This window comes from Numida meleagris, chromosome 12 (genome assembly GCF_002078875.1).
Source record: "Numida meleagris isolate 19003 breed g44 Domestic line chromosome 12, NumMel1.0, whole genome shotgun sequence".
NCBI lineage: Eukaryota > Metazoa > Chordata > Aves > Galliformes > Numididae > Numida > Numida meleagris.
In genome coordinates, this window is record NC_034420.1 from 16592867 (window position 1) to 16618346 (window position 25480).

The window sequence follows — 25480 nt, forward strand, 5'->3', positions numbered from 1 at the left end:
AATGATTTTCACAGGGATGGCACTGCTGGAAGATCTCCAGTTTCAGGACTATGTCCGTAAGTAGAGCACAGAGCAACTGCCAGCACCTGCATCCCAAGCACAGCAGCTGGAATTCAAGGCTGCCAGAATTGCAGCGATCGGGAGATACTTGGGAAAATATTGGCACATCATCAAATCTTTATAGAATACGTTATTCCAAGTCTCGAATAATTGATTTTAATGCATTTGCTATGAAGATTACAGGAACACCAGCCACGAAACACGAAGGCTGTTTGGTGTGAAACGCTGCCCAGAATTGTTCACGTTGACGTGAGGGACATTTTAGAACAGGTAGATCCTGCTTCTCCGTATCTACATCTAAATAATGGCAAACCCCTAGAGCACACAGTAAAGGTCAGCAGCAGCACAGCTCCAGGAAACCCCAGCAGTAATGCTATGCTTTCTTGTTTCCGAATAAGAAATAACAGCAGCAGGTATTGCTTTGATAAACCCATGCCCGAAAGCAGTAAGGACAGCAGGAAATCATCGTCCCTAGGCTAAACTCTGCTTGTCTTCTCTAGAAGCAAAAGTGCATTTCAGACTTGAAAAGATTTCCTGGTAGCACGAGACAATTCCCAATTTTCCATTAGAACCTGCTGGTCAAGTTAAACTACGGACAACTTTATCTGAAGGCACGACCGCTTCCTCCTCCTGCTCCCTACAGCTAAGACAAGCTCATTAAGTGAGCGTAGCTTTGCAAGGCAGCAATTAGCACTCTGCAATTAGCGGTGGGAAGAAACCCACCCTTGATGCACAGGTTGTGACCTGCCCCTGGGGAGCAGCCGTGGGCTGGATGGCCACCTGCAGCTCAGCCCCCCCGGGCGCTGCTCGGCCCCGGCGTGCAGCTCACCTGCGTGCAGAGCTGGAGGAAGCACGGCGAGCGCAGCCCCACCGGGACAGATGCGGACAGAACTAAGCAAGCACTCGGTGCTCTCATCACTCACCTTCTCCTCAGCATCCGTGTTGCCGTCGACCTTCCTCATGGCGTTCTGGACGCGGGCGAGGCGGCTGGACAAGCAGAGCAGCAGGCTCACCACCTTCTCCAGGTCGCCGATGAACGTCGCGTAGCGCTCGGCCTCGTTGGGCTTGCAGGCAGCGCGCACGGCGGCCTCCAGCTCCTCGCCGCGCTCCGCACACTCCTTGGCCTCGGCGAGGACGAGCTCCCTGTCCTCCCCCAGCGCCCGCACTTTGGCCCGGAGGCTGGAGATGAGCTCCAGCTGCAAAAGGGGGAAATAAAAAGCATAGAAAAAACGGACTGCCGAGGAGAAGCCGTATCACTTACAAAGAATGGATTTTTCTCGTGTCATCTTCGCCAGACTTAAGACTTAAAATAATTACAAGCTCTGGGAAAGAAGAAAAGGAAGATTATCCAAGGTATACTTAATTCTCAAACCCTGAAAAGCAAACAGCTGCTGACCGCCTCAATGGGCGGTGTCATTCCTCGCTCAGAGAGCTTCCAACCAGAGCTACGACAAAGATTTCCATGTGTTTAAACGTGGTTATGCTCAGATACGTGAGCGTGAAGCCACAGCTCTATTACTTCGCTGCACAGGAACGGACTGGAATTACATATCACAGGGAATGGCAGTTGTGCAGGCGATTCAATTGAGCCCAAGTGCCTGGTGGCAGAGCAGGTGCAGGGGGCTGTCAAATACTGAAGTGTTGATATGGAAAAAGGCTCCGAGATCGGAGAGGGATAAGAACTGCCTCAGCTTGTTTGGAAATTGGCCGATAGCACCATAAAGAGCAGCAGCAGATCAACAGCAGGTAGCAGAAAATATCCCTACGCCCACAGCAGGAGGAATTTCAAGAGGGCAGATTGTAATTACCTGAGATGGAGTACTGCCAAGTTTCTACAGGAAAAAAAAATAATGTAATTCCTCAAAGCTGTACGTTACCCTTCCAAGATGCCATATTTCTGTCCATAGAACTGGCATCCAGCTATGCCCACCTTTATTCCCTGCACATATGGAAATTACTAGGCCACTAGTGTAAAACGCTGCCAGTTCTCTCCGTGTTAAAAACCTTTCTTATTTAGGCTGCCAGCTGTAATGAATTTTACAATGTGGAGACCACGCTGGAGTGTTAGCTCACGAGCCAGCTGCTGTGCAGGAGCAAGGAAGCAAGCAGCCCCATCCAGCCCGCAGGTGTGCTGCACACACAGGCCCCCACGGCCTGCTGAAGGTCAGCACGTGGAAGGAGAAATCGGAATGAAATCAGGCAGAATTTAAGCACCACTGATTGTGATCACCTTGCCCATCCCTAGGACTTTACCTACTGGGAAAAAAAGACTGATTCAAAGTTATCTGTCAAACATGATTACTGGGATAAAAGCTAGGAATAAAAGCATCCACAATAATAGGTGTGATGTGAATAACTTCGTGTCGTGGTGAAGAAACAACAGGTCACCTGATGGTCACCTACCTTCTTACACGTGATGTCATCTAGGTCCTTCACGTCACTTCCATTCCCACCCAGGGTGCAGTTTCCCTGCCCAGTGGGATCCTCACTCCTTTGCATGGCGGTGAGTTCGGATTCAGGACATTCTTCTGTCACATCTCCACTGCTTTTCCTGCTGTTCAAACAGAAAATCAACACCTGTGACAAACACTGAGTATTGTTCACGAACACTGTGTTCTTGTTTTTATGCGTCTCTACTTCAGAATCACTTTTCTCTCATCTCACAGCAGGGACATTTTAGTATTTTAAAGGCTACAGAGCAGTTTAGCAGATGAAGATTGTCAGCCCCTTTCAGCCAGGTCTCACGCTGCTCTGGTTGATGCACAGAGCTCAGCACATTGCTGCCATACACTCGGTGCAGCAGCACGGCCACCAGGGCCCCTCCTGTCCCTGCACAGCCCATTCCTTGCACAGGCAGCACGCGATCCTGAGAAACGCTCTGATCTGCAAAAGCTGTCAACGTGTAGGAACCATGCAGCTTAGCTGAGCAGCACCAAACTCACCCAGGCAGAAGGGTTAAATTTGCCATACCCCAGCTGCCCATCCACCAGTGTGCAGCCTACTTATTTCTCGTGCTTTCAGTGCACACAGTGCTTTTGTTTGCAGGCATTCATCACAGTGTGCCCTACTCTAGCTTTCTTCCCTCACGCACCCGTAGCCTCAGATATTTTTGGACATGTAAACCAGAAAACTATAATGTTTTGCTAACAAAACAAATGTTAGGAAAACATCTCCTCAGTGCTGGTGTATGTATAACATTCATACACTATCATGTCTTAAAATAGTAGTTAACTGGTTTTGCCTACTTACTCATTCTCCCGTGCACGTCGCACATCTGCCTTCCTTCTGTGCATTTCCAACATGGAAATGTTAACAGGGAAAAGACCTTCCATCAAGTCCAGAGCAGTTTTTCTAACAGGATAAGGCATGAGGACATCAACCAGAGAACTGTCTTTGGCCACGAGATCCATCACGAGCTCCTCGTAACGCCGATCCTCAGGGGACCACAGCCTCCTCTGGGGCAGGTCCTTCCCTCCCTCCTGCAGAACACCATCTCGGCTGCTGTGAGTGGCAGCTTCATTTACATTCCAACCTGGGGCTGTACCCCCATCCCCTTGCTGAGGCTGAGCAGGGGGCACGAGGCAGCACGCTGCATTCCCCTGAGCAGCCGCAGCACCGCTTGCCTTCAGCTGCAGCTCCGGGCGCATCATTAAAGCATCGCCAGTCTGAGATCTGCTTCTGCTTTTCTCTTCCACTTGAGCATCTTCCCTGCTTCCATTCCTTGGGCTGAGGACAGAGGTGCTGGCAGGTAGCTCCTCACTGCCCTGAGGCAGAGAGCTACCAGCCACGCTGTCTTTGTGTTCATGGCTCTGGCATCCATCTTCCCTGGGATCATGGGAACTGCAAGAATAAAGACAGACGTTCCCTTTACTGGAGACACTTCCTCTACAGTAGATGCTTTGGCAGACTGTTTCAGCAGCTACAGGTAACTCTGAAGGGAAAGGCCACCATCAGCACGACATGAGCAATTATGTTCATGAAGATACAGTCAGCAGGGACAGGCACTTCTAAAATACACTGGTGTTCACGCATACACATCCACTGCCACCCATGGAAATGAGGAGCATGGCCCAGCCATGCATGTGCACAGCAGTGTGCTGACATGACTGAACGAACAAAACTTTGTTTTCCCTCTAGTAATATTTTTTTTATATAACATACTGCGATTGTGAGGGCAGAGAAGAAAGGGAAAGCAGAGGGACGCAGTGGGAGGCTTTTTGTTAAGCCCTGATTTGACTTGACCTACAAACTTCAAAGTTGTAGGCACAAAGCAGAAGTTTTGTCCCACAAAACACGCAGAGAGAGTTCACTTCAGTGTTTGTCCACCCGAACTAAGGTCACAAAGTCAGCACCGCTGGGAGAAAAATCTGTCCTTTCCCCCCCTGCTCCTAACCCTGCTGCAACAGACAGCACTGACCTTTCCAAAGCCAACCAAATGTAAGCATTGCCCTTCCCTGACAGAGACTGCACCAGTGGAGGGACTGCCCAGTTAGGGATGGCAGCGTGCCTCGGGAAGAGACGCACACAGTGACCAAAGTCTCCCTGCCAGTCTTACATGGAACCACTTTGGGAGTAATTAACAGCACAAACGTGATCTGTCTGCTCTGGGTTTCCCACCGCAGCTCAGCAGCGCTTTCTTGGGAGGAAAACCAAGAGAACAAATAAGATACAAGTGTAACAGTGAAACTCATTCCTCAAGCTCTTTCCCAAAGATAATCGTCTAAATTAGTTACTAATTAAACCAGTCACTGTTTTTTCATCTCTGTTTCGCAGCACCTATTACAGAACTCTGACCAAATGCTTTTCTGCCCTTCCACTGCTCTGTCCCAAACCCCGAGCGATACTCACACCCAGCTAAAAGGGGACATTTAACCCAAGCCCCAAACCTCAGGAAGAACTGCAGGGTTTCTGCTAAGAGGAGCAGGCCACCTGGAGCCACCTGGGGCTGCTCCAGTGACTGAACTAGTGGAAATTCTATTTATAGAGATTATTACACAGGAGTCAGCTTCATTTCTACGTTGAGACAAAGCTCAGGTTCTTCTCCTCCCCGATGCTCTCAAAGCAAGCAAAACGGATACTGAGACTTAACACGCCTTCTTTCTGGCTCGTTATTTGTAAACAGCACGGCGCCTCTTTCTCCTTGGAGAAAGCACAGCCCCGAGGCCCTGCTGCCACCTGGGAGGAGCACACGCACACGGACACACGCATACACATACATATACACACACACACACGCACACCGTGCAGCACTGCAGCCCGCAGAGCTCAGCGCAGCCGCTGCCGTCTCCAGCGGTCACACGAGGGAGCTGCGCTCCCGGAGGAGCAGCTCAGGCACGCAGCGCTGACGCGCTTCTCCGCTCAGCAGAAATGACGTTACGGATCGTCCCGGAATGAAATCAGGTACCGCACAAATATTCCAGTGAGGGATGCTAAGAACGGAAGATGGAAGCAGGCGGTCGTGCCCAGCGCTACGCTGTCGCTGCCTGAACACGGGCTCTGCTGCTCTTTAGGAGCAGAGAACAGAGAAATGCATCCCGGGAGGATGGGCTCTGTCTGGGACACCCCGACACAGAGCAGGGGTGAGGCCGGAGGGGCTCTGGGTGTGGGAGGGGCTCCAGGGGCCTTGTGCTTCTGGATGAGCTCTCCCCTGCCCCGTAAGCTCAGGTTGGGGTTCTGTTTCCCCCCCCCCAGGCAGAAGGCAGCGTGTGTGCCCCACAGCCGTGCTCCCGCAGCTTACCTGGGGGTGCTGAGGTGGATTCCACAAGGCCGGGCTGGTGATGCCGCACAGCTGGCACATCTGTCTGCATCCTGGAAACGAGAGCAGCACACGGTACAGGCAGCGCTCGGACCATGCAGCTGCATTTGCAAAGGATGGGTCTTCACTCGGTTTCCAGTTGTTTTGGGATTTTCCCAAAGGGCTGGCTTTGGAGAGAAGATTTTCTTCCACCCCCTGCCCCCCTTCCTTTGTAATGGCTGTGTGCTACTTGTGCAGGTGCTTCTGTCCAGACCAAACATGTTTCTGTTACAAAAAGTTTCTACCTTTGTGCACTTACGTTGCAGCTCTTTGCATTAAAGGACATCTTGTTTGCCTGCAGTACTTCCTTACAGAATATTACAATACTTCCATTGCAAAATATGAGAATTACAAATCGTTACTGTTAATCATAAATACATAATACGTTAAAATTGTCAGCACTTCTCTTAAAATCCCTCCCCCTCCCCAACTACTTCTCCTGCACGCTGCAAAAGCAGAGCATGGGCTTTGCTTTCAAACAGCAACGTAGCATTCCCTACAGATAAAGCAAGCAGCCCTTCGCCCCAATTCCCTTCATCCCCTGCTACCACGTGCTAGAAGTCAAGCACTGATGCCTCACTCCTGACGAGGTCTGGGTTTCCCAGTGACGGGTCCCGCTGCTCCCTGGGCAGCAGAAGGCTGCACCCCGGCATCCCGACGCCGCTCACCTGTGTGTAAGGGCGCTCCGCTTCCAGCCCCTGGGCAGCAGCTCCCACCACAGGGAGGCTCTGCACGGACACACGCTCAGGGCTGCGGCTGCGATCCGGTGCGGCTGGATGCGGGCTGGGCTTTGCCGGCACCGTCCCACCTCCGCAGGCTGCGTTTGGCGGGGGGACGGGTGAAGGAGGAGGGAAAACATCTGGTGCTGCTTCTTCAGAGAAGAAAGCCTCATTGCTCGGCGTCTTCCTGCTCTCGCTGTGGTTGGAGCTCCTGCCAGGAGGCCATTTAGGATGCGAAGGCCTCGTCTGCAGGGGCGGTTTATGCGGTGGGACGAGCTGCGTGCTGCCCGGCCTCTGACTGATCTTCCTCTCCATGTACTCAATCAGTGCAGAGTGCTGGATTTGCTTCAGCTCCGTCCTGGAGATACTCGAACTGGAACGTGCCCTCCCTCTGCTCTCCGCAGTTCTCCTGGCTGCCACCGAATCCTGCTCGGTGCTCTCATCGCTGCCTCGATTCCACGGGGCTTCCCTGTCTGCCAGCCGATCGAGTTTCTCAGGTTCAGAATAACACAGTTTCTTTTCCTCTTTTGTCGCCCTTTTCCTTCCCCCTATCCGACTTGCTTGTGGCCTCTGAATTTCTGCATCTCTACTGAAACCTTCCAAGGATTCTAGGTGAGAAGCAGAACAAGGAGCAGGTTTGGCATCCTCATGTGCACTGGACAATGAGAAAGATCTAAGGTGTTCAATTGAAGGCCTTTTGGAGGGCTTTTGTCTCAGCCGAACAGGCAAACTCATCTGCAAGTCTTTTCTTTTAAAGGAAGTTTCTCTCAGAACCTTTTTCTGAGCCACTTTAAGTTTCTCTCTGTAGTCATTCTTAGAACTCTCATCCGTGGATGAAGCAGGGCTCCCGAGAGCGACGTCTTCAGCCTCACTCAGGGCGTCCCTGTCAGCACACAGCTGGCGGTGCTTGGCCTTTCGGGGCTCACTGCTTTCCCTCTGCATCTCTGTGCTCCGCGCCCAGGCAGCGTGGCTGCTTGCTGCAAATCCTTTTGGTGAGCTCCTTGCACCCTCCGGACACCAGGCAAGCTTGCTGTGGTGCAGGGTGCTGGCAGCCCTTCCTCCAGACAGGTAGTAAAGCATCGGAGTGGTCTGTCTGGTTATTTGTTCAGCACCAGGATCACCCGGAGGCTGTTGTAAGAGCTCTTGCTGAAGTTCAGGCTGACATTTCTGGTAAGGAACAGGAAGTTGCTCTTGCTCTAGATGCACGTTAAGGCCAGGACTGCTGCTATTGGCACAACCTTCATTTAAAGGTTGTGATGAGGAATCTTCCTTCGGTCTAAGAGAAGCCATTTGCTCAGTATTATCACAGCACTGCTTATTGCCATGATCCAACTTCCCAGAGCGAGACTGCTCCGATTCTACAGTATCACAGCTGCAGGACAGTGGCAATTTCTGCATTTTGGCTTGTGGATTCAGGAGCGGTTCCCTAACAACACTCCCAATCTCTCCTTTGTAGTCACTGCACCCATTTTTATCTGTACAGCTGTTAGACTTCCTGCATGCATTTTTAATTAGGAGAGCATTCTCTGTGTATTTCAAGTCACAGACGTCCTCAAACACATCCTGACCCACGTCTGGAGGCAGCTCAGCACGGAGTGGGCACTGAGCACAGAGCAGGGATCCCTTCCACTGGCCGCGCTCCAGCACCGCGCTTCGCAGCTCTGCATCCCCCAGCGCTGCCCGACGCACACTGCACGGGCACTGCTCGTCCCCTTGTGCTTCTCCAGCAGCACCAGGGCTGCAGTGTGTGGCTGGGTAGGACCTGGGCTTCACCTCTTCAGAAATGCTGTGTGCGTGAGCCGAACCATAAGCAGACAGAATTTTAGGGACGTTAGCCACAAAGTCAGTCTTCAAATATTCCTGAAAAATGAATGAAGATGGTCTGCTGTAAACGTGGGGATTACTTCTCCTCACAGGTTTCTGGGATGGGCTCCGCTCTCCATTTTCTTCTGTCCTTAGCCCCTGAAGTTTGGATACGGATACTCCATCTGCAGAACCAGAAGAAGGACCCTTGTTTTCCAGAGCCCTTCTCCTAGCTGCTGCTATAGCTGGCTCGCTGCTTCCAGCCCCGGTTTGGCCGTGCGATACATCCTCCAGTCTGTCCATGCAAGGAGCTGACTGCGCACTGCACTCACCGAGACCTCCGGAGTTCCACCTCCCTCTCCCCTTCGTGCTTTCCAGGTGCCTGGCGATCCTGTAGCTGTCGAGTCGTGCGGGAGGAGAGGGCAGAGGTGCAGCTGGAGGTGGCAGTCCCTGGTTCAGCATCCCACAGGGAGGAGTGCTGCTGCTGTGCTCAGCGAGAGCCGGGCTGTGGGAGGCACCGGGGATGCTCGGGGCTGGTGCCTGGCACGGCTGCAGGCATCTGAGAGCAGAGCTTGCAGCACTGAGGTTATAAATGCCTCTTACATATTCCGAGTCCATGTACGGTACCTGCTCCGGAGCTGGACAGCAGTCTGCTTCATAACATGATGGGGTGTGATACTCCGGAACGTTTGAACTCCCTGAGAAAGAGCTGTAAGCAGAATCTGCTCGCCCAGGGAGGTGCAGGACGTGGTCTGCGCTGCCAAGGGACGGCACCGGAGAGAGATGGCTGCTGTCAGGAGCGGCCGCAGGCTCCACCAGTGCCACCATTCCACCGCCGTGCCTGCGAGGCCATCTCTCTGTCTCGTTCTCAGATACAGCCATGGCGAAGGCTTTCCAGGAAACCGTCTGATTAGGTCTCCACAACCAAGTTGTTGGAAAAGCCCATTTTGCACTGCAGCCACATTCCAATAATATTTAGAGGATCCTAACATGGAGAGGAAAAAAAAAAAAAAGGTGAAAGACCTGGTGGCAGAATGCTGGGGGAACGCTGGGAGAGCAGGCAGCAAGCATCACACACCTGCTGAAGATGGGAACTAGAAAACAAGAGAAGAGAAGCTACATAGCTTCAGTAGTTAGAGGGATCTTGGAACCATCCATTCCTTTATAGCAAACACAGCAACTATAGAAGACATCCTCTCATGACTGCAAAACACCAAGGGCCAAAATCAGAGCTACAATCTGCCGAAAAATAAATCGGAGAGGTTGAAATTCCAGCTCAGATGCTCCCTGATCCCAGAGGTACCTGAACACAGCACACACTGAGCTGTGCAAAGTGCCCAAGGGACACAGAGCTGTGCTTTGGGAAATGCCCACAGCCACGGGTCGGCGCCCGGCTCCCAGCTGGATGGACACAGCCCTCCTCCGAACAGCAGGAGGTTTTGCAAACACATCGCTGCAATTCCAACACGCAGAGTGTACCCGACCCTGCCAGCACCTCTGTATTTCCTTTCAGAATCTCATACAGAACACGTGGACAGCCGCACTGAGCGAGCAGAGCAGAGATTAGCCCAGAATTATCAAATGGGAAGAAATCGTGATTACAATCAGCCCAACCAGCCCCTGCCAGAGCCCTGCTCCTCTAAGGCTTCCATTGTTTCTCTGGGGAGCGAGAACCAAACGGTATTTATTTGACAAGCACGATGAAAATGGTGCATTGTTTAAGTGAGCTTCCATGCCATGTCAATCCGTGCTTAAAAACACCTCTCCTGGAAGACCCTTCCCAGTGCTTTGAGGAGATCAGCAGTACCCTGATGAGACGTTCTGCAGTCAGTAGCAAACCACGGCTTTCAAACAACACGCAAATGCTTTCATGCCTGATGTTAGGAACTGCCCTGCCAACATTCCAGAGGCACCAGAAAAGGCACCAGCTTAAAGTTCACATGCAACAAACACAGAACTCTTGTGGAGTCGAGAAAGCAGCCCACGTTCATTAGCAGCACTTGACATTTACTCTGAGTCTTACACAATGCACACGGGTTTATTCTAAGAAACAAGATCTCCACAGGCAGCCACAGAAGGGGCCACCAGAGGGATGCAGGAGGTGGCCACACCGTGTGTGACCCCCCCGGCCGCTTCTGCAGCTTCACCCCCCTCTGACACGCACACAGGCAGTACAAGTCCTGATGGAAACCCAACCTAGCAAGCCTGGCAGGTCACAGGCAGCGGCCTCATTTAGGAACTCCCATTTAAATCGCTTCTAAAGATCAATTCGTTACTAAAAGAAAGCAAAGAAATAAACAGCACCGACAGCCTCCACAAACGAGCTCCTCCATAGCGACGCTCCTCCTGAGGAAAGGCAAACCATTTCCAAATCCAGCCGGAGCACTGCACATCTGTTTTCATCACAGAGGTTGGACTCAGATTTCCATCCTCCGTTCCTGACAACACACTTGTGCCGGGGGCCTCGCAGAGCTGGCACAGGGAGGTTCCAGGGCTGATGCTGCTCTTTAATCAAAAAACGGCACATTCCTGCCCTGTTTCAAAGACAGTCGTGGTATCATTCATCTTCCACCAAAAGAACAGATGGAGGGAAGCCAAAATACATCAGTTAATCTATAAAGGGAACTTGGACTTGTGGGGCACAGTAAATAAATTAACGAGTTTCTGAGAAATGAAAAGAGCGTAACGCCACAAAGTTGGAATTTCTGCTGCATTCCTTCAGAAATTTCAGTAAGAAATTGACCCGAGGACACGTGGAGAGGTTCCCCCTCCCTCTCCTGACATCTCTAACATGCAGCTGCAAAATTTATTTGTCTCTCCTTGAATAAAGGGGTCACACAACAAACATCAACAGCCACCGCTGAAGTTTCCCGTCCTTTTCGTCACAACATACTGAAGAATTTCAAGAAATAAAAACCTTAGAAATCTGGTGAAATGAAAACCTTGGATTTCCTGAAGCCGTAGAAGGAGAAAAGCAGACGAGAGAGTGACGGTGCTGGCAGAAAACACATCAGAGCACGCCACCTGTGAGGTTACACCAGGGTTACCAACATCCCCTGCGGGAGCAGACCGTCCTCAGACCAGCAGCACCCTCAGCTCCGTGCTCCCGTGGAGCAATGTGAGCTGCAGCACACCCAGAGATGCACAGGATGAAGCCCTGCGGGAGCCACGGGGGAACCAGAGGGCAGATTCCTCTCTCATTCTTATCTTCATTTTTTAATCAAAACTGTGTTCCCGTGGAACTTCTCCGGGCAGCTCTCTTACTTCCCTACTGCTGTTAATAGACTGAGCCAAGGCTTTGTCTGGGACACGCTGGCACGGTTCCATCGAAGTTAGTGGTGCTACCCTGATTTACAACGCGAATTTGGCGCTCGCTTTCCACAGCTATGCGTAGAATTTAAATAACAGTTGTGCTTTGGTTTTATGTACATCGGTGAAAGAGCTCTTGTGGTTTCCTATGCCAGCGTTTCCCAAGATCTCTTTCCCCCCATTATTTCAGGCTACCTCTGTTTGTCATTTACAGTGAAGTCAGCAACAAAACGAATTTATGTCTCAAGTTTTATGATACCATAAATAACAGGAAATATATAACTTCAGTTCCTTAGAAGGTGAAAGTAAGACCATCTGAGCTGGAAAGAGCAGCAGCAACCACTGACCCCTGTTTGCAGGAGGACGTGGCTCATAGATGTCATGGGACGTTCCCTCCTCTGCTGCCATCTCTCCTGCTCCCACCTGAAGCCACCTGCAGCCTTTCCTCCAGGCAGCAAAGTGCCAGATAAGCAGGAGGACTTTTTCTCCACTTGAGTGCCTTCTGGTCCCACTTGCCATGGCTCCGGTTTCCTTTAAGTGCAAGCTTACAATTTCATATCCTTGAAGTGACAGAAAAACAGTAAGAACTGAAGTTATCTACTGCTCTCCAGAAGTCTACTAAAGTTTAAATAACATGATAATTAAGCACATCCGAAGGGAAAATCTATCGCTGCTTTTGTCATCCTGCTTGGGAAGATGTTGCTTAAATTCTGGAAGAAAAAACTCATTGACCTCAACGTGTATAAATAATTATGTGAAAGCTGCCATTCTCTTTCCACAAGAGCAGGAATTTACTCAAAACTCAGCTGACGTAACCAGTGATGCTACTGCTCTCTCAGCTGGCAGGTGGTAATGCACCCTCATGGAGCGCGCTGCCTCTGGCTCTCAGAATGCCCTGGCAAGCCGGTAACACAGTGAGTTCCAGACAAGCTCACTGTATTTTCATTGTAAACCTCCGAAAGCAAAAAGAAAAATGATGAATTAAAAGTATACCTGAATAAAGGACACTGAAAGGTGAAGGGAGGTGTGTTAACAGCGCGCCATTCCAAATGCCCAAGGGAGAACTAAGCCCACTAACAGCTACTAAAGAGCCAAACAGAAGCATTCTTTTTACCAACTCTTAACAAAAATAAAAAAGCTTATTTCACTTCTGTCCGCTTCTTTCTTATATTCTGCCCAGGAAACTGCATGCAGAGCACAGCCCTCTATGCAAAGCAGTTTGCAAACACAAACCGTACAGTCTTTGCTCTACACATTTGATAAAGAAATGCGGTGAACAAAAGCATGGAAATGAGCAACAGGATCCCAGCAGAGACAGCAAGGCGCTCACTGCTGCACAGCAGGCAGGCAGCCAAAGCAGAGCGCGACGCAGATGTGCTACGAGCCCCAGGATGGGCGCTCTCTGGGCTCCGATAACGGTGTCTCGGGGGATTTGTTCCAAGTTTCTACTGTAACACTGGCACAGCCATGCCTGCAAGTTCATGCAGTTGCTGTCCATGCTGTTGGTTTACTCAGCTCGATGCAAGTGCTGTACACTGAGATTCCTTCAGCAGACCGCTTACCCGAGGCAGCCCCAGAGCACTGCTGCAAGGCTGCGGTCCTGCTGATGGCCATGTTCCTACAGATGGCTGTGGTCCCACTGATGGCAGGAGCACAGTCACACCAGGGGAAGGCGTTGTGTGTTGCACAACCTCAAGGTCCTTGCAGCCACCGGAACAGGTGAGAGCCTCATGTCTCCAGCATCTGGATTCCGTGCAGAGAAGAGTCAGCGACCTGCAGCAGTCAGTTAGCACTTACTGTTCCTTTAAAGGCAAGTTTTCTTCTAGTTACAGCCTGTTCTTGTTTGACCTCATTTTGATCCATCAGGTGCTGCTAATTAATCTGTAACTCACTTGCAGGTACATACAGTGCTTGCCCAAACACAGTGCCACCCCTCTGCATTTGACGCAGAAGTATTTTCTTCATCAAATCTCCATCAATCTCAGCAAGCCCTGAGGATCAGATCCCAGCACTGAACCCAGCTGCTCACATGTTCAATTCCAAGTGTACCGAGGCAATCTTTCCATCAGAGCAGCAGGAATGACAACTTTACTTAACAAACACAAGCGGAGCTCAAACCTTCTTTTGGGACTGACCTACCGGTGTTAGCAGATGAGGAGTTGTACCACGTTTTGGGAAACCAAAGAGGATTTCCTCTCCCAAGTATTCTGGAGATAAACACGACACGCTGCAAAGAGGTTGGCCTGCCTAAAGCTTCACAGACCTGTTTCTGTAAAACTGCCCCTTTTGACCAAACGGGTCCATTGGAACAAAGGTAAAAAAGCCCACAGCACTGATACAGATTAATCTGTAGCAAACTACAAAATGCAACTGTTCTCCGAAGAACAAGAAAGATAAGTGTGCGAAACACAAAGCAAACACTGTGACCAACCTCCCAACGTTATGTCATGTACGTGTTTGTGAATGACCCGCTTCTTATCAGAGGGTAAACGCTCCATGTAAATATTAGCCAGCATTCTTCAGATTCCAATCACTTGCGCAGTCTGCAGCACCTGATCCATCCGTTCCGCAGGCCACCAGATTTAACGGCTCCCAGCCTATCATCTGTGAGACCCCTGCTCCAGCAGGCAGCGCCTGGAAGCTGGGCTGGGGAAGCTGTGCACTGAGCCCCTGCTCCCACGGGCACCGCGTGGGCAGTGCCACGCAGCTGATCCCTGGGGCTCCCACGGCTCCATCCAGGACTTCCTGCACAGAAACCCACGCGCACACAACATGGATGACCCACACATTCCCACTGACCAGATCTCTTGTTTCCAGACGTGTCATGTCTTGGCAGGGGCTGCTCCTGTGAGCAGACAGTGTAATATCCAGAAATTCCAGACGGATGTCTGCAGTCTTCAGATTCCACCGCTTTCACACGATTGTCAGAAGGGTGAGGGAAGGAGAAGGACAGCACAGCCAGGGAAGCGTGGCCATGCCACCGTCCTCGTGCCGGCAGCTCTGCAAGCCACTCTCCCTCTCAGCTTTCTTTTCATTTTCTAAATAGATGCGTTTCCTTTCTTTTTCCCCTCTACAATACAGAACTTTCAACTTCAGGTTTCAAACTTGCCTTGCAGGAGAGCAACATATGAAGGTAGCACCTGCTACGTTCTCAGTAGGCAACTGGAAAACACACCTGCTAATAGGTGTTTTCTAAAATACCAGATTCCCCACCTACTGCAGTTCCCAGGATTATCGTGGAGGTTGCTGTCTGATGGTTGCTGAGGAGATCGTATACCCAAACCAGAGGACAAGGCTGGCTTATAGAGGCCCAGTGGGAAACCTGCCCTGCTACTGAGAGCCAAAGAAAGTCAAAGCGTCAGGCGTTAATTGAGACAGAGCCGAAATGGGATTTGGATGAGGCTGATGCCTCAAGTGCCCAGAAATAAATGCCACCGCTGTTTGAGAAACGTAAACATTTCACATAAAAACCACAGACACAGCCTTCTGCCTTCCGGAGCCATGAGAAGTGTCCTAGATAATTCAGAAGGGGATGAAAATAACACACATTTTGAGATCCTCTGCTCGAGCTGTGGCAGCAGCACTGGCCCTGCAGACCCCTACCCAGCGCATCTCCTTCCACTGCTGGACAGGAGCGTTGGCCACTTGAATCACATGAACATTTGGCTGACAGAAGACTGCAGCCCAAATAAAACATTGCTGGGCCCAAGAGCCATGGCCTGATCTCTGACCAATGATTTAATGAGGAAGATCAGGTTTGGCAATTCTTCACAGCGCTGTGAGAGACCTTTTCTGAGCACCCAACAGAGTCTGACCTTTTAATCGGAGCAGTCACCCGCCACATACTTCTCCATTGTCCTCAATTCACTGACTTTCCTCATTCAGCCTCAAAAATGTATCCTGGCTTCCATCATCATTACTCCTTAATCTACTGAACACCAAACATTTCCTTTCTAACTCTGAAAGTGCTTCACAAAAACTGCTTTTGTCAGAAATCGCTGCTTCATCCCCAAAACACGCGTGTCTTTCCAAACTTTCCCATTCCAGCCCTTCTTCCTTCACCACAGTTTTCCTCCTTCTTTTTTGTTGCTTGATCAAGCTCATTTAATCCCCAAAACGTATCATCCAAGAACAGAATGCAAAACATTCAACAGCATTAAACAACCAGAAACTCTAATGACCTCAACATTTCAGAGAGAAAATAATCAGATGATTCTGCTGATTTTCACACATGTGCATGGACTAGATCATCTAACATCCAAGAAAATATAAAAGAGAATTCAAATCAAATGCAAAGTTCTCATTCCCTTCACAGACATACTCTCCCAATAAGTCTAAGATAATTAAGGCCAGAGAACTGTATCTTCCACTCCTTCCACCTGAGTACAAAGAGACAACAAATCTTGAATACGTCGGGACGCATTCAGAGGACTCTCTCCTTGATGGATAAGCAGTTCCCACCTATTTTAACAGACAGCAATGAAGAAGAGATTTGATTCCCAGGGACGGGGTAAGCTGCAAAATGAGCGTATGCGTAGGTCAGCGGTAAGAGCAGACTCAGGGGATGCTGCCTTGCTTTTACCTTGTTGGTTGCTTGCCAGCAATGCTGTCCAAGAAACACCAGACAAAACCCAACTGTTACAGTCCCCATGAGTTGCTGTGCTGTGCTTCACACAGGCCCTGGGTCTGGCATGGCAGGAGCAGCCAGTTACAGAGTGGTGACAGCCGGACTGATGGCCCCGTGCCTCCTTCCAGCAACGTGCAGAAACACCTGCCCGGTGCCACCTGTGCTACAAGGGCTCCAGCACTGCACGTGGCCCAAACCAACAGCACCCACAGATCAGAGCCAGCCATCCCCAAACTTCCCTGAGAGCTCCAGGAGAGCTCCCACGCACTCAGACTTCAGGGAGGGCTGGCTGGCTGAGAAATTCCATGAAGTCATCTTCAGAACAGTGGTTTTCTGGCAGCTACATATTCTTTTTTCTGTCCTCAGAAGCGTAATGGATGGCTCTGTCATTGCAACCCAAGAGGCTCAGACAGAAAAAGTCTGCAGCTGCAGTTTCTCTGTGCTGCAGTTATGTTTTCCACAGACAAAGCTGCCAGAACAGCAAGCACTGCTGCTCTGCTTCAACCAGCGTGACCCAAGGCTGGGCCGGGGCAGTGCCCAGCTCCCATCTTATTCTGACATAACCAGAAGCCATTCCTTTCCAGAAGATGCTTGTTCTGTCTCATTTATCCATGACTGTGCCTGCTGTTAGGCCAAGGGAGGCAGCAATGTAATATCCAGTTGCTACAGAGCATTCCACTGGAAAAAAGAAGAACGCCAAGTATACACAAGAAATATATCAGACCGGCCCATTCCTTTGGCAAGTGTTGCACTCAAGTATTTTCCCATATCTTTCATTTGGGAAAACTCACAAGCATTTATTCTTACTCACACTAAACACTGTTATCACCATTTTCCATAACAATGAGAAACTACTGATAGTTCAAACTGAACTGGAAATACCCACTAGCTACGTGAGCACAAGTTTAGTAGTGGGTTGCAACCTACTTGGGATCAAGGGCAGAAATTAAATGGTTGTGCACCATTTAACCAGCTCTCACACACATGCTTCAAAACTGACAAGAAACGATGGAGAGAAAGGATTGGGGTAAGCATAAAAGGAATTCATTCTGAGAACAGAGGCAGCACGGGTCCCTTCACGTATGGCCTTCTGCATTTAATTCATTCTGCAGGAAGTTCCCCCTCAGGTTCCCCAACCACGTGCCTATAGCTCACATCTCACCATCGGCCCCGCCACCTGAGCACTGCCCATGGCTGAGGATTATTAAGCGTGCTCATGCCATGATAACTACTTTCTAGGTAAAACTACCCCACTTCCTCCCTCTTCTATTTCACACAGAGCCAGACTTTCTTTATTTAGCAAAGAAACAGAAATTGCCAGGGCTGAGCAGCGCTCCCACGCTCGTGTTGGGCTGACTGCTCCAGAGCTGCCATATCAGACTGTCCACAACTCGTCCCTTACACTGAGAGGTTCTACTCCTGGTATAAATGCAGTTATTTTGTTCCATTCTGTGTTTAGCTGAGAAAAGCCTCATCTTCCTCACTCGGACATGAGCGGGATAAGCCCTAGCAAGTGGGAGGCCTCACATCACCACACATCCCTAAGGCTGCTCCAAACCCAGGTTAAACATTGCAAAATGTGGTTTTAATGTTTTCCAGGTCATTTCCTGCTCCTTCATCTGCTTTGCTGCTGATGGTAGCAGACGGACTTTGGCAGCAGATGCTCTGGAAGCAACTGAGAGCAGAGTTAGTCCTTGGTGAAAAGGATCCAGATGAAGCACAACACCGACGCTCCGTTTTCCAGCATTGCCCTTTTTCCTCCTGCCAGCTCCCATGAGCTCGTGTCTGGCTCTGGGCATGCAGCGTGCCCCCAGTTGCCCTCCCCACACACAGCCAGCAGCTCAGCGTGGCCCTGTCCAACAGGCAGTGCTCTGCACCCCGACTGCAGCGAGCTGCGGGCAGGCGGCACAGCGCAGCCGGGGCATGGCCAGGTACACCCGGCAGCACCCACACCAAGTGACATCGCACAGACTGCACCAAGCCACGCTCGGGTCCTCACATCCACGTCCTGCAGCTGCTCTGGGACGTGCTACAATGGTCAGTGTGCAGGTGAAGGGAAATGCGCTTGTGCAGCAAGCCTGAGGACACTGAGCAGACAGCGCGGACACACGCCCTGCAGCCCTTGGGGTTTCGCAGAACCCTTCTCCCTCCCCATACACACGTGCTCATCCGTCAGCTAAGGAGCAATTAACGAGTTCAGCTGGCAAAGAGCCCAAGAGGCAGCTCTGCACTCACTTACCTGGACCGCCACGTGCCGTGGTCCCTCAGCGGTGGTGGGCGGCTCCACGTGCATCGCAGGCTCCGTGGCTGCATCCACGCACGGCCCCGCTGCCTGGCCTGCGGAAATCGCCCTTTGGTTTATTACATTCCATCGTGCAGAGCGTTACAGTACAGTGCAAAAGAAAGAAAAGCAAACAGCGGGCGCAGCTATTTCATTATCTCCCCAGTCAATGATTAACGACAGCCCTCTTTCGGCCCGAGCCTTTGGGCCGTGGTTGTGGCTCCCACGTGGGTGGAATCGAAACATTCCACGCAGACACGGCCGAGGCCACGGCAGGCGAAGCACTGCCCGCCCCGACCCAGCACCAGCACCAGCACCATGCTGCTCCACACTGTGCCAGGTGGGCACCCACCCCCGGGCCGAGGGCCCTCCCTGGGAGCACAGCCCAGCTCAGCAGCAGCCCAGGAGCCAGGAGATGACACTGAGCCACCACCAGCAGCCTTCCCGAAAGAATTATGCACGGCTTTCAGAGGATGAAGAGAAAAAGGATTGTACAATAAACATCAAGGCGGTTCAAGGAAATGCTGAGGCTGTGCTTTATGTGCTGCACGTTTGCAATTTTTTTTTTTAAGTGCTTTTTTTTCCCATAAAAACAGCACAGAAGACACAGACTGAGGCTTTCATCTGTTTTGTGCGAGTGAATCAATTCAAGTCTCTGCAATAAATTCCTTCCTGCCTTCAAATCTATTTGCTGGAGCCTGATATTGCATTTTATAACATCCTCATCTGGTGAGATGGATTCCAACTTGTTTCCAGCTCAGCTTAAAAAAAATAAGCCGATTTTACGCCACTATTTTTTCCTCAAACTAAGCTGCCAACTGGGCAATGTCACACAGGCAACAGCTCTCCCATTTGTTCTTAAGTATGATCTCCCAAGGAAAAACAGGGAAATTCTCCAGATTTCTACCAAAAATAAAACAAAAATAAACCCAAACACCCTGTTTGCTTGTGGCTACGTTCAGTTTTAGGTGGTGAGAAGCAGCAAAGTGCTCCCCAGCAGGAGCAGGCTCGGGATCCAGGTTCAGCCCCTGTCCCCGTGTTCAGGCAGAGAACCCAAGCCGCAGATTTGCTGAGGGTGACTGAGAACAGAGAGCGGCTCGCAGCAAGTTACTCAATAACTAGCTCCTGTTCAGTCACTGCATTTGATAACGTTTTCTGAAAGCAGTGACTCAGTGGGTGACAGGGCACTGGAGCAGGCTGCCCAGAGGGGTTGTGGAGTCTCCTTCTCTGGAGACGTTCAAGACCGGTCCGGACCCGAGCTGTGTGACCTGGTGTAGGCAGCCTGCTTTGGTAGAGGGGTTGCACTCAGTGATCTCTAGGGGTCCCTTCCAGCCCCTGCAATTCTGAGATTCTGTGACCCGAGGGAGGGAAGCGTTCTGAAACAGGAGGCGAGGGGATCACCTCCAAGGGTCCGAGACAAGGGGGATACGTGTTGCACCGTGCAATGCCCACTTGGAGGAAAACCAGAGAACGGAGCAGCCCCTGCCAGGGACCAAGCTCTGCACTAGAGGCAGCCGCGTTCTGTCTGTGTGGGGAGCTCCATGCCCTTCCCTTGTGCCACTCGGGCCTGTGCAGCTGAACCAGAGGTGAGAGCGCTGCAGACAGATCTGGGCTCAGCCCTACATGCGTAACAGGTTCTAATGTGCACGGAAAACAGAACATGCAGAAAGCCAAAGTTGTCATTTTATCACTTTGTGCCTTAGGCTCACGCACTGATTCCTGCCGCTGCCAGGCACTGTGAGGACAGCGAAGTTCAGCAGCTAACCAGTCAGCTTTGGAGAGTTCAGTTCAGCTCCTGGATTTGCCTGATATCTTTGTGAGCTTTGGCACTTGTATCAGAAGGAGAATTGCTAAGCCCTCGGAAGGAACCAAGGTTGAGAGGGCAGCTAAACCTTTTCCAGATACAGCAGAGCCCGCATCCCCTCTCCTGATCACTCTGCAAAAAAATTTCACAGACACTGAAGTTCTACAAAATTCAAGCATCCTTAAATGAAACTTATTGGCAGTTATCTCTTATGTGCAGCCTGGCGACAAGTAACGCTCTTCTTCCCACACTGCTGAGGGGATAAATCCATTAAGAAGTGAGGGACCCGCAGCCCTGGCCCCTAAACCAGCGCAACTCATAGAATCATAGAATGGCTTGGGTTGGAAGGGACCTCAAGTATCACCAAGCTCCAACCCCCTGCCACAGGCAGGGCCGCCAACCTCCACATCTAATACTAGACCAGGCTGCCAGGGCCCCATCCAACCTGGCCTTGAACACCTCCAGGGACGGGGCATCCACAGCCTCTCTGGGCAGCCTGTGCCAGCACCTCACACTCTCATAGTAAAGAACTTCCCCCTGATATCCAGCCTAAATCTTCCCTCCTTCAACTTAAAACCATTTCCTCTTGTCCTGCCATTATCTACCTCTGTAAAGAGTTGACTCCCCTCCTGGTTGTAGGCTCCTTTTAGGTACTGGAATGCTGTAATGAGGTCACCCTGCAGCCTTCTCTTCTCCAGGCTGAACAAGCCCAGCTCCCTCAGCCTGTCTTTGTAGGAGAGGTGCTCCAGCGCTCTGATCATCTTTGTGGACAAACTCTTACTGGTAATTCAGAACAACATGTGGTATTACACATACAATAATCGCATTCACTGGTTATTTCAAACCAAAAATCACGTGCCTCCTAATGTTCCTCCTAAATTACAAACCAGGTGCCTTGTAAAGAAGCTGTTAAGCTGCAGACACAGCGATGGCATGCATCTCCCAGCGGGGGCTGCCTGGAGGTGGGTGCTGCAGTAGCCTGCTGGATCCAGGAGCGCAGAACCAACAGGGCACTACAGCTCCTTCAGGGCCCCCAGCCGCCACAGTAAATCCATATTGTATGAGTATTAACAGTTAACCCTTCTCCCACCCTCTGCACCAAATGCTGCAGATTGGGCTGACTGCCCTTGGCCGTATCCCTACGTTCACCTCAATGCAATAACATGACTGTCAGCAATCAAGTGATGTGCAGCCAGGAGACCCCAAAAGAGGGCTTACAGCTGCTCTTGGCAATTAAGAACATTGCAATGCATGAGAAACAAGACAGAGAGCTCCCTCCTGTGCCGCGCACACCAGCTGCTCCTCCATCACCAGCAGGAAGTAACCACGCTCCCCTGGGAGATCACCACGCCATGAGAAAGCACACTTAGGTTTGTTATCCACAAACTCCCATGGCAATAACAATGAACAGGAATAGGAGTAAAGATCATTAAAGGGTTTTGTAAATACAGCCGAGCTGAGATTTATTTTATTTGTCCTTAGGTTCCTGAACATTTTCAGTGTGTTTCCAAACTCTCCCTCATGGTCAGAAATGGTGACACACACAGTGGCTTTCTGAGCTGGAAGCTACAATGCCTGGGAGCCCTTGGACTGATGCAGCCTGTGTTCTCAGAGATGCATCCAATCTGGTAATGTTCAGGGCACAGAGCTCAGCAGTGGCCACCAGCACAGCTCCCGACTGCTGCTCCGCCACAGGCACGGCACAGAAGTGCTTAGAAGTAGAAAAGCAGTAATTCAGACATGAGGCCAAACCTCTGAATACTGCTCTACAGAGCTGCTGCCCCAGGCTCCCACTGCTGGGGTGAGTTCTGCACGTGCACGCAGCTCCTGAAGACACTGACCTGTAATTCTAGTTAAAATGCACAAAACAGCAGCAGCCAACAAAGAAGGCCGATGCCAGCTCACCTTACCAGCACCTCGTGCTCTGCTACTCTCTTTTAGCACCAACCATGTAGTACCAACACCACCAAAGCAGCAGGGCTGCTGCGAGCCCGTGTCGTTCCCAGAGCCCCCCCCACCTTGCACCACAGGTTAGAAAGCAAAACCCAGAGGTGGAATGGTGCAAACACAAACAGCAAATGCTCCCCATAAAGCCCCTAACCACCCAGCGGGCTGTTACGTCTCGATGTTATTTTCATTACTTGGCATCAGCTGGGTTACAGATGGCTGCTCAGAGTTACTGGCTTCAAAAACTAGGTCAATGGTGGCAGAGATAGGAAGGAAACACAACAATCCCAGGCTTTACCAACCCAAACCATCCAAATAACGGCAGCCTAACAGAGAAGATAATTTCCATGAGAGACCTCATCAACCCCAGACCTGGCAGCTGCACTGCTGAGAGATCAGAGCAGTGAGTGGGGCAGGGGAGCACAGCAGCATTACTACAGATGCACACTCGGAGCCTTTTACCATCGCCCAGTAATTCCCATGGGAGTTAATCCTGCAGCATAACGTTACAGCAAACACAACGGGTAGCTCTCCAGCATGTCCTAAGATGTAGTTTATTTTTTGTTAGCGGGCTACAGACAAAAGGCAATGCAAAGGTACTACGGCTGCTCTGATTCATAGATGTGCCCCGGATCAAAGACCAATGCCCCAGCATTCCTCCAGTCCCCAGTTTCATACAAAACATTCTGCAGCCAAAGCCACTTAGGGAGGCTTCCTCTGCCCATGCTCCCCATTGGGCTGGTTTCCTGGCTCCCAGTGGTACGGGCAGTTACAGCGCACGGGGCTTCCAGCTGCAGCATGGAGCAGAAGCAAGCAGCTGTGCACCAGGGGAAAAGCAAGCGCAGATGCCAGCAATGACCTGAAATGTTGGTACTGCTGCCACAGGCTTTGCATTGTGAAAGCACAGCCACGCTTACAGCCACAGAAACCTCTGCTGCGAGTTTTGACCGGGTCAGGTTATGGGATTTGTTCCCAGTAAATATGTAATTGTGGGTCTTTAGGTCAGAACAATCAAATCATATCTGAAGGCCTCATTAGAAAAACAAAACAATCCTTAGCCGAACAAGTTTCCCAACTGAAAGCACATGGTAAGTGTGTTTTGAATGCTATACCCCCGGTGCCCAAGCTCTTTGAACCTACAAAAGAGTTCTTAGAGAACACCCAACATTGTATCACCCAAAACAGGGGCAGTTTAGTGCCTTAATCAAAGGGCTGCACCAGCCTGGACAGACACACACAGGACTCAATGCTCCTGTTTAATACGGTTTCTTAAACCAAGGGAACTTCATTGGTACAGCTCACGCACTGCCAGAGACCCCAGGGCCACAGCCTGGAGGCTGCTCCAGTCACTGAAGTGCAAATTGTACTGACAGAAACAGCAGGCATGCCAGCACCTCACTGCTGTCAGGGGCTGGATTGAAGAAGACAGCATTTAATATCCCCTAAAGAAAAATGCATTCAGTTTTCCATTACATTTATGACCTCCTCCTAATGTCTAAATCTCATTTTAATAAGATTAGACTAAATGTAGTATACATCTATTGAATAATCTGTATATGTTTCAAAACAATTACCTTTTTGTTTTACCTTGTTTAACCCAGTACCTCCCGTACAAATACCTCAAGAGTTTTATTTGTGCCGAGAAGCAACGGATAATGGATCTCTTGCACAATTAAAGGTACTGGGAGAAAAGGAGAGCCCCTCTGGAGCCACACTGGACCTTTCCGCACCGCAGCTGCAGCTTGTGCAAATCCAGCAGCTGCCCCAGCCCCACTCAGCGTGCTGCTGCTGGAAGCAGACACACCTCGACAGCAGTCCTGATGGGAACAGCTTTTTCCCACTGTCCTGATTACAGACGGCTTCACAGTTTGACAAGACCGTCCAGCCGAGTGAAAACTGCTTTAATTTATACCAGCATCATTTCTTCTACAAAACAAACAAATAAATAAATAAAAAGTGCAAGGTTTTGGTTTGTGCCAACCAAAAATGTTCTGTTCTACCGCAAATGAAGCATTGCATTTTGAGTTTCTGGGGACACGCAAAACCAACGATGAAAGTCCAAAATGTAGATCTTGTGGGCAGCACGACTGAGCAGTGCGGGAGCTGGCAAGGGCTGTAAGGCACAGAGAGCAGCAGCCTCCCTTGGGCATCTCCTCAGCACTGGAGCAGCGCTGGGGCAGCCGAGCAGCAGCTGCCACGAGGACAGAGCATGACACGTCCTACACTGAACTGGCCGAGAGCTTCTCCTGCAGGCAGCCTTCAGCAGCAGGGAAAGGTGAAGGAAGGAGGAAGGCACAGACAGGTGCCAACCGAACACTTGCCACAAGCAGAAAAAGCCTGGATTCGCCGAAAACACGAACGGTATCTGCTCATCTGATCTGAAGAGGGAAGGGCTCAGAAATCCCTCAGCAATGTGGAGCATGCATCTATTGCCATTGTGGGGAATCAGTACCGCTGACCTCCTCTCAGACCCAATGAAACAAATGTTCCTGGCAAAAGCCAAGCTGCTATGGGCTGATATTCTCCATCGGCATCTAAGATAGCACAGAATGTCCATCTGAGCTCCTGGGCATCACATCGCTGCTGCCCTCAGCATGCCAGCACGGGCTGGGCACTGCGTCCTCGTGCACATCTCCCAAACCAGACCCACTGGCACTGGGAACTGCTTCCGTGCAATGTCTGTGTGAACAGCTAAACCAGGCAGCTCAGCCCCTCCGAGCTGACAGCAGCCACTTCTCAGAACGCTGATAGTGTTGGTAATGTATGAGAAGCATTGAATTGCTACTCTTTGGTTTTCTGCAGCGTACGATACGAAGTCATACCTGCGTCTTCAACAAACAGCCATGTAAAATGGCATGTGATATTTTAAAAATCAGAACATTCCACTTTAGCAATAAATATGTAACGTGATGTGACTATTTCAAATACAGAACAGTAAAAATCCAGAGATTACCTTTATAGTGATTGTTTACAGAAGGCTCAATTTATAGTCCAATGCAAAAGGATGTTATTTCTAAACTCTGATCCCAGTCCTTCCCTGTTCTTGAAGCTGTGAGTCTCTACCAAGTGTAAGGGACAGGTGCAGAAAAGTCCATGATACTGGAAATAATCTTCTATAGTTCCATGCAATGGAACG

General features: G+C 50.5%; 1 protein-coding gene across 12 annotated transcripts in view; it reads right to left on the reverse strand.

Annotated features, from left to right (window-relative positions):
• The window catches only part of SHROOM1 (shroom family member 1), a 46382-nt gene that overhangs the window by 17545 nt on the left and 3357 nt on the right, over nt 1-25480 (reverse strand). For 4 of the 12 annotated variants that reach the window (XM_021410782.1, XM_021410781.1, XM_021410780.1 and 1 more), the window contains exons 2-6: nt 6523-9361; nt 5798-5916; nt 3310-3900; nt 2464-2614; nt 984-1256 (exon numbers count right to left, since the gene is read on the reverse strand). In XM_021410782.1, the coding sequence (XP_021266457.1) occupies nt 984-1256; nt 2464-2614; nt 3310-3900; nt 5798-5916; nt 6523-9258 (3870 nt within the window). In that variant the 5' untranslated portion in view covers nt 9259-9361. Of the gene's footprint in view, nt 1-983; nt 1257-2463; nt 2615-3309; nt 3901-5797; nt 5917-6522; nt 9362-18551; nt 20815-25480 lie in introns of those variants that run through there. The other 8 variants (XM_021410778.1, XM_021410777.1, XM_021410779.1 and 5 more) reach the window with 5 other exon arrangements.